The 9,756-nt window shown below is 36.2% G+C and overlaps 1 protein-coding gene across 2 annotated transcripts in view; it reads right to left on the bottom strand.

Annotated features, from left to right (window-relative positions):
• Positions 1-9,756, bottom strand: part of APPL1 (adaptor protein, phosphotyrosine interacting with PH domain and leucine zipper 1) — a 36,831-nt gene that overhangs the window by 4,483 nt on the left and 22,592 nt on the right. For both annotated transcript variants that reach the window (XM_041761930.1, XM_041761929.1), the window contains 9 exons: positions 8,610-8,666; positions 5,818-5,909; positions 5,264-5,446; positions 3,446-3,498; positions 2,475-2,649; positions 2,348-2,384; positions 1,591-1,737; positions 775-825; positions 5-94 (listed from right to left, as the gene is read on the bottom strand). In XM_041761930.1, coding sequence (XP_041617864.1) covers positions 5-94; positions 775-825; positions 1,591-1,737; positions 2,348-2,384; positions 2,475-2,649; positions 3,446-3,498; positions 5,264-5,446; positions 5,818-5,909; positions 8,610-8,666 — 885 coding nt within the window. The remainder of the gene's footprint in view (positions 1-4; positions 95-774; positions 826-1,590; positions 1,738-2,347; positions 2,385-2,474; positions 2,650-3,445; positions 3,499-5,263; positions 5,447-5,817; positions 5,910-8,609; positions 8,667-9,756) is intronic.

The raw sequence follows: 9,756 nt of genomic DNA, 5'->3' as shown, positions 1-9,756 counted from the left end.
ATACCTTTTCAATTTGTTTTTGTTTACTGAGTTCTTTCTGTTGCTTCTCTTTTACCCTCTCCATTTCTTTTTGTTTTTCTGATGCCCTACGATCCTGAAAAGCATACAAATACAACTAATGAATTAAATATGAAATAATTTTAAATTTTAGATTTTTAAAAAAGATTTTATTTATTTATTCATGAGAGACACAGAGAGAGAGGCAGAGACACAGGCAAAGGGAGAAGCAGACTCCCTGGAGGGAGTCTGATGTGGGACTCAATCCTGGATCCCGAGATCATGCCCTGAGCCAGAGGCAAACACTCAACCGCTGAGCCACTCGGGTGTCCCAAATTTTAGATTTTTTCAATTAATACTGCCTTTGCAACCTTTTCATATTTTTTTATATTTATATGAAAGCACACTAAAAATTTATATTCTCTCTTAGTCACTTATCCAAATTCTAATGCTATACCAGCAATAGTATCCATTAATAACCTTGCACAGCAAAATTATTTTATTTACTTGCTAATATGTAAGATTTTAGATAACATTCTTGAAGGGGCAGTTGGGTGGCTCAGTTGGCTCAGCATCCGACTGTTAATTTCGACTCAGGTCATGATCTTAGGGTCATGAGATCAAGCCCTGCATAGGGCTGCATGCTCAGTAGTAGGGTGTTGGAGATTCTCTTTCTCTCCCTGTTTCTATGCCCCTCTCCCCACCTGTGCTCTAAATAAATAAAATCTTAACTTAGAAAATGGATAATATTCTTGGATAGTTATCTTGGATTCTTACCAGTTCTGCATGCAAGGCTATCTGTTTTGCCAGTCCAACAGAATCACAAATCTAAAAGGGAAAAGTGTAGAAAAACCTCAGGCAGTTTTCACATCAAAGTAACAATTTTAAGATTCTAAATGGCTGATACAACTAGATTTATAACTCATTATAACAGGCAGCTTCAAACAAAAGGTGATTTAAGAATGTTCCAACCCTGGGGCACCTGGGGGACTCATTTGAAGACTGACTCTTGATTTCAACTCAGGTCATGAAATCAAGCCCTATGTTGTACTCTGCACTCAGTACAGAATCTGCTTAAGATTCTCTCTCCCCTTGCCCAACACCCCCCCCCCATCCTGTTCATGCTAAATAAATATATTTAAAAAGCAAAAACAAAAAAAAGCATGCTCCAGCCCCCAAATGAAGCATCTGTGTATATTCTTCAGAGTCTATGAGTTTCTATTGCACATACCCCATCTTCCTATTACCTCAGATTCCTTACTGAAATGGTAAAGTCCGCAAAGAATGAAGCAAGCAGATGCTGATGCTGCTCTAAGCTAAAAACACTTGAAAAGGGCCGATTATGGGAATATACTGCATTCCCAGAGTAAGTTAATGAAGCCAGAAGACTACACCAGCTATCAACAGCCAAGGAAGACACAGGTCTGTAGTCAGAAGGGCCAACCCACCAGCTCAGCTATCTTCAGAGCAACAGGATTTGCTCAAACAACTTAGATGGATTAGGCCAAATCTGGTTTTTCCCAGAGATCTTACTAAGAACTTCAACTACGATAGACATTTCACAACAGAAACACATTTTGAAAAGCCATGTACCTTTTCCCCTTCATTATTTGATTCAAATATATAGCAGACTGATGACAGATTACTTTCACTTCTCCCTCCTGATGTCCGAAGAACAAATCCAAAAAGCCTCTTATTTTCCTGGTGTGTAGCGTACAAAACTACACAGGGTAATGGAAACTGTCACAGAAAACATCAGAAGCAAAGAGATTTTTCAAACAAATGTACACACTTCTACATGAAAAACTCAAGTACTAAGTCAAAAACATTATAAACAGAACATTAGAGCCATTCTTTTTTCTTAACAGAATAGCAACCTAAGAACAAAAATGTCATGTTTGGTTCAGATTACCAGGCAGAGTAAGAGGCTGTTGACTATCCAACTTATTTGTCATTTATACATTTTACAAAATCAAAATCAGTAACAATACAGTCCATCTTATTAAATGATTAAATAAGAGCACATACTTGCAGCTATTTCAACACATATAATTATAGAATAAACTCACTCGTGTTCACCATTTAATTCCTACCATTGTGTTTATCCCTTAACTAGGCAGCATGTACCATACACTAAAAAACTAAGTAGGACAACCAGATTGCACTGATTCTTTAAGTACATGGAATGTTCAATTAAAACTTCTCGGGGGGAAATGGCTATAGCCTTAATTATAACTTAGCCAATCATAATTAATACTGTATTTTAATATAATCAGAATGTTTATAACAATACAGACATGTATATGCATAAAAGAGCCTTCCAATAAAGCTTTAAATGTGCAGAACTCACTGTGAGCCTTGTAACTTGTGTCTGTGGATCAATTAACCTATAATTAAAAATTTGGAAAACAAATTTTAACTAGGCTGAAATTAAACATTTTTTCCTACAGTTTTTTAAGGGGGAGATCATTACTTACTTTAAACAATCACAAGTGACTAATAAATGTGATTCTGTCATACGAAAGATGTTATGGATGGCACGGGCAGCTAAGATTTGCCGCATTGTTTCATAAACAACATCTGGACTGTCGTCTGATTTCACCTCCATAGAACCAAGGAATCGCACGATAAATAACTGATGAAGAATAGAATCTACAAAAGAACAAGGTACATTACATATCTTTAAATTCCACATTTCTCTTAAAAGTAAAATATATTGTCACCTTTTAGATTTTCTAATGAAAAATTCAATCTAATAGCAGTATTTAGAAATTACTCCTAACTATGGTGGTCAAGTTATAGTAGGAAAATTAAAGGTCTCTAATTCAAATAGCAAAAGGTTAAGGCTTCAGTAATTGGTGGTTCTGGGGAAGACTGGGTGGCTCAGCAGTTCAGCACCTGACTTTGGCCCAGGGCGTGATCCTGGAGTTCCAGGATTGAGTCCCACATCAGGCTCCCTGCATGAAGCCTGCTTCTCTCTCTGCCTATGTCTCTGCCTCTCTCTCTCTCTGTTTCTCATGAATAAATAAATTTTAAAAAACAAACAACTAATGGTTCCAAGTTAAAAAAAAAATTCCTTGTACTGTTCTTACAGCTTTTAAGTTTGAAATTTATCAAAATAAAGAGTTACTAAAAAAAAAAAAAAAGAGAGAGAGAGAGAGAGAAAAGTTAATGTTCTAGTTCCAGAAGAAAACATCAGCTGCTAAGAAAAGCTTAAAGGATATCTTCTGCATTGAGAATCTGACTGTGAGGTCAAAAGTATAATACTCTATAATTTTAATGAAATCCTTAAGCCTGATTAAGTTCTGTTGCTTTGAGTATTATGAGCAAAAAGAAAACTGTGAAGTTACCATTAAAACCGCATAATCTGAATAAACATAAACAACAAATTCTTCACAGTTTACCACTGAGAATTTTAAGATAGAAGAATACCACACATCTGTTTTACCTTCAGTTTCAGATTTTGTACCTCCTCCGGATTCTCCAAATGGATTTGTGCGCCTGAAAAGTTTTTTAAAAAATTATGAACCAATGGTCAGTTACCATAAGCCTATGGAAGAAATCCCAATCATTAAAACTAGAGCTAAAAACTAGGAGTCACAAAAACTTGAACATATCTTCTTTTTTAAAAAAAAGCTCTGATCGAGACACCTGGGTGGCTCAGTGGTTCAGCACTTGTCTTCGGCCCAGGGCATGATCCTGGAGTCCCAGGATCGAGTCCCACATCAGGCTCCCTGCATGGAGCCTGCTTCTCCCTCTGGCTGTATCTCTGTCTCTGCCTCTCTCTCTCTCTCTCTCATGAACAAATAAATAAAATCTTCAAAAAAAATTTTTTTAAATAAAAAAAATAAAAAGTTCTGAAACGCCCCATTCTGTTAAAGAACACTACTGATGCCCACTTTAACGAAATCCCCTGCCTTCACACTTAGCAGGCTGAACTCAAAGCTGCTGCATTCTAGAAGAGATGGATGAACTGATGTGTAGACATACATACATATATACACATACACACCCCAACATCCTACAAACCATGTTGTGAAAATCCTTAAATTTAAATAAAGGGGGACAGAAAAGAGTTGATTTAACTTCAATCTTGAGAAAAACGCCAGGGATTTCCTGAGATTGTAAAAACCTTTTTAAGTCCTCTAAATACATACTGTAAGTTAATTATGCTAATTTGAACATTTTCTAGTTATAAACCCGTTTCTCAAGGCATACGTAACAAAATGCAAAAAGAAAAGCTAATTAGTGATGGGAGCTACCTCCTTCCTCATTATGAGTGGCTCTTGACACACCCACAATGAAGGAATAAAAGTATAACTCAAAATAGGTTTTGTAAGGAAACAAAGAGCTAAATGGTTTTAAAATAATGTTGGCATTAAGATAACATGAAACTGATCTCTGTAATTCATAGGTGCCCTATTATATCAAATGCTGAGTATATATCTGTGATCAAGTACAAATTATTTTTCTTCGTCATAGCCATGTATTATCCAAATTAGTCTCAATTTATTAGGTGTCCAACCTACTTAAACAAATTATTTGCCTTGAGAGACATTTCCTTCATCTCAGAGCCAAAGAAAAATTTTAAACAGCTTTCACACTTCTCATTATATAACCAAAAGATGATTTTATTAATAATTTGTAGCATGATAATGTTTTAGTAACTTCCTGGAGATTTCTTATTCTGACCCAAGATGATATTTTTCTTTTTTTTAAGATTTTATTTAATTATTCATTTAGAGACAGAGAGGCAGAGACACACAGGCAGAGGGAGAAGCAGGCCCCACACAGGAAGCCAGATGTGGGACTCAATCCTAGGACTCCAGGATCACGCCCTGAGCCAAAGGCAGATGCTCAACCGCTAAGCCACCCAGGCATCCCCCAAGATGATATTTTTCTTACAAACCTATAGCACATGTATTACTCTCAAGAATTTCTAAATATTAAAAAAAAATTTCTAAATATTGTCATGATCTATAGATAGGACTGTCAACTTTCTTCTACAATTTTAAGAGCAAATACCAGAAGTAGATCTGATAAGCAATTCAAAATTAACTATTTTTAAAATTAACTTATCTTCACTTATTTAGACAGAAAACAAAGAGAAAAACCTGCATGATTCCTTCCCAACTATCAAAATCAAGTAATTAAAAGAAGTACAACATAATTGATAAACATATATGAGAGATGACTCTTAACTGCAAAAATGGAATCACAAGCCTTACAGACCACAGAACAGTATCCCTGTGATGCCATCACCCACCTGCCGCCCTGGCCAAAGGCTTTTGCCTGGCCAGGCTGATCTTCACACACGGGAGAAATGATGTCAAATTGTATTGGAGTGTCTGGAGCAACGAGAGAATCTAGAGAAAGGGCAGCCAAGTTTGTGGACTCAGATCCTAAGGATCCTGAGCTGCTGGTTCGAGCTGTTGGTGGCCGAGATTGTCTAAGCAAAGAAGAAAACGAGAAGGCATTGCCTTTAGTTTTCTCTGTTTGAAATTGAATACAAACAATGAGAAAAGAAAATACAATTTTATAAGTCAAAGAGAGGAGCAGAAATTTCAATAACAAAACTTTTCTTTCCAATGACTAAATTCAAAATCATAAATGATCTTAATCTAGAGATAAAGCATTAGGGCAATTTGGAATCATTTATTTAGCACTCTTGCTAGTAGATTTACCAACTTAAAAATACACTTTCTATGTTTTGGGGGAATTATTTCATACTAATGTAAGTAGCACTGCTAAAATCAAAGTGTCTGCTAACACTTTCAATAGCCCATATAGTTTTAAATAACCCAAAGTCTGGTAACTCACGCTGCTGGCCGCAAACTCTCGTGCCTCTGCTGGAAAGATGGGGAGGGAGTGACTGCTTCCAAAGCTGACTGATTTACTCGTGCAGCAATTTCCTGTTTTTTAAAAAGGACAAGAATTAGTAAAGCAAGGAAACCAAAAATTTGAATATAACTCTATTGTCAGAATGTTCGAGTTACACTTAAAATGAAAACTGGAGTTACTAAAGTAGTTCCACATTCTGTCTTAATATTAAGATACATAATTAACTTCGTAACATTATAATTTAAGTTTCCTCTTACTTCTTACAGACCTAGATCTTTAAATATTTAAGTACAAGACTTTTTGGATTAAGGTTTGTATTGTTAGCATTTAATACAGCGCCTAGTATATGAATACTCAATACATTTGCTAAATAAAGAAATTCAAAAGTAGGAAATAGCCACAAAATATCAAAATAGTAAAACATTTTATAACTATACTGCTGAAGTTTTCATGATCTTCCAGAATATATTTATGGTCAGAAACATCTACGTAGGGACACGTAGGTGGCTCAGTGGTTGAGCATCTCCCTTCAGCTCAGGGTGTGATCCCGGAATCCCAGGATCAAGTCCTGCATCAGGCTCCCTGCAGGAAGCCTGCTTCTCCTTCTGCCTATGTCTCTGCCTCTCTTTCTGTGTCTATCATGAATAAATAAATCTAAAAAAAAAAAAAAAAGAAATCTATGTATTTATTGACGAAGTTATCATGACCAAAATCTGAAAGAAAAGCTTCCTATAAGAAATATGTTTAAGCTTAATTGTTTTATATCAAACACTGGCTACATAAAATCGCATTTACATCAGAAAAAAAATCACATAACATTTTTGTATTTCTGTGTTTTAGTTAGCAAAAATATATTAAGACAATGCCACAAATTGATCAGAATTTCTTCTCTTATGAAGTACAGATAAAGTAATTCTGGATAATCTGGAAAATACTACTTAAAATTTAGAGCTCTGATAATTTGTGGGTAAATACCATAATCCTGAATTATTCAAATACAAACAGTGTATTCACCATGTTATTCCCTAGGTATTAACAGGTCATCCAATTTGCATTTTATTTTTATTCTTTTTGCATTTTATTTTTTAGTGCTCCCAAGTAACATAACAGAAAGGAAAACCCAACCTAGCAAGAAATCAAATTACTGCAAGCAAAATTCTTCTCTACAATTAGCACTAATTTTCTTAGATTACACTCAAATTGTTATTATGAAACTAACAGAAGTTAGTAATATTTTGGAGGTCATGAGATATTGTCTCTTTGGTTCAAAACTTGTTCCTAGGCATCTAAATCCTATGTGCCTTGGCTGGCACCTCAAAGCCATAATGATAAAAATAGAATTCTTTCAAATTGTTCTTCCATTCACTTGAGATTACAACCTGAAAGTCATCTTTAATTTGTCTCTTTCATCGTTTATATTGGTCAGTTATTAACTAGCCCAGTCAATTTCTTTTTTCCTGTTTCTACAATGCATTATTTCTTTTCTCTTGGTTACTGCCCTGTTCAGACCTTCCGTTCATGCCTGAAGTAGGATAATGGGCTCCTACATGTTCCCAGACACTCCTTTATACCAACAACAGTTTTAAGACTTATAGAGGGTGAGGGCTTCCTAGAGAAATCAGCCCTGCTCTGCCTCAGCTGAAATCATCAGCCCCGCACAGCCCTGGGAGGCGGCTGGGTTTACTGCACAGATGGGCCCACCAAGACTGGTAGAGGTTACTGGGTTCCTGCCCCAATAAACCAAGTCTTGATTCCCAAACACACTGCAGTGTGGACCCACTAGATTCCTTCCAGAGATTTCTGTACCCCTGGGTTCTGGGTGTATATTTGGATTCACCTACACAGCTAAGTTCATCTGGTTTGATACCCTTGCTACTCAAAGCATAACTGGCAAACTGAGAGCTCAGGCCACCTTACCCTACACAGAATCTGCATTTCAACAAGATCCCCAGGTGACCTGTCTGAACACTTCAGCTTTCTGGTATTCTCTAACAAGAACCTTCAACTCCAGTTATACTACTGGTTTCATAAATACACCATTTCTGCCTTTATGCTTTTGTTTTTATTCTCATATCTGTAATTCCTTCTCTTTTCTTCAAACATGGACAAATCTTAGCCAGCTCAGGATTCTATCACCTCCACAATTTTCTCTAAAATTAAAGTCCACACTGATCTTAACATCCTCAAATCTTAAACTTTTAGTCATTACCACACACTTTCAATTATTTAGTTTTATACAAAATGTTAAAGTTTTAGTTTTGTATTCCCAAACACTCAGGGTCCTGGAAGGCAAACCATGGTTTCCTTTTCTTCAGTATCCTCCATGGTGCTCAATCCAAAGCTAAATCCACAGCATTGACGCCCAGTAAAAATTCGTTAGCTGACCAATTTCAGTTACTTTTGAAATAATTTATCTTTCTAGGAAGACCAGATGCTCATACATGGATACATTAAAGCTACTCATTCAAGGCAAATTAAAAGATTACAGGACTTGGGCAGCCAAAGTGGCTCAGCGGTTTAGCAGCCTGCCTTCAGCCCAGGGTGTGATCCTGGAGACCCGGGATTGAGTCCCCTGTCAGGCATCCTGCATGTAGCCTGCTCCTCCCTCTGCCTGTGTCTCTGCCTCTCTCTCTCTCTGTCTCTCAATGATAAATAAATAAAATCTTAAAAAAAAAAAAAAGATTACAGGACTTGAGGAATTACGACATTAAGAATACATTAATAATCATTCAATTTTGCCAGGTCTGGATACCATAAAATAAAAGTGTTACCTCTGGGTTTTCACTTAAATATATTTGTTTGGATATGTTGTTTATTGTACAGATCCACTGCAAGAGAAAAAAAAATAGAAAAATATGATTAATACTTTTCCTATAGTGCTTCTGCTCTAAAAGAGAATGTTCAATATTTCACTGAATAGAAGTTTCATTAGTAGTACTACATAATTGGGGAACCCAGGTGGCTCATTCAGTTAAGCATCTGACTCCTGATACCACTTTAGGTCATGATCTCAGAGTTGTGAGATCAAACCCTACATCAAATGTGGAACCTGTCATCAAAAAAAAAAAAAAAAAAATGTGGAACCTGCTTGGGATTCTTTTTCTCCCTCTGCTTCTCTCACTCTGCCCTAACCTCCCGACTCATGCTAGTGCTCTAAAACAAAAAACAAACCCCACAACTCTAAAAAAAGAAGTAACACAATCATTCTTATAAGAAAAATACTTTCCTATATACGCATAAGCATATATATGCTTAATATTTAAAAGTGTAACAGAAAAGTGAATAGCTTTACTATTTTTAAAGCCCAAGGGGCACCTGGGTGGCTCAGTTGGTTAAGCATCTGCCTTCAGCTCAGGTCATGATCCCAGTGTCCTGGGATCAAGCCCCACATCGGGCTCCCTGTTCAGTGGGGAGTCTGTGTTCCCCTCTTCCTCTGCCCCTCCCTCCAGGTGTGCTCTTTCAAATAAAATCTTAAAAAAAAGCTCAAATTAACTTCATACAAGCAAATAAAAATATAGCAATAATGTTAAGTTATAATATTAACAGTCTATATTTATCTCTTATATAATTTCCCCTCTTAATCCCCACCAAATTAGTGGCAAAAAAGTTAAGAGCTAAATATATTCCTAATGAATGCATTTTACATACTTCCCTTCTTTCAGGTTTATAACTAATTAACATAAAAAATGCTCTCTGTTCCACATCTACTTCACTCTTGAGGACTCCAGTTCATGATGAGCCTCATTAAACTAATAATCTGTTTTGGTAAACCGAGCAGAGAGTAAATATTTGTCTGTGTTCTTCACAAACCAAAAGCAAGTTGTAGTACCCACTCTCTTCCAGAAGTAAATAAAAATAGATCTGTCTGTAATTTCTAACATCATCTTTTACCAACACAGTTATAATACCAGATGAAGT

The sequence above is a fragment of the Vulpes lagopus genome, chromosome 7 (assembly GCF_018345385.1).
Source record: "Vulpes lagopus strain Blue_001 chromosome 7, ASM1834538v1, whole genome shotgun sequence".
Classification (NCBI taxonomy): domain Eukaryota; kingdom Metazoa; phylum Chordata; class Mammalia; order Carnivora; family Canidae; genus Vulpes; species Vulpes lagopus.
The sequence above is the reverse complement of the archived record's forward strand: the minus strand, read 5'-3'. Positions and strand labels throughout refer to the sequence as shown.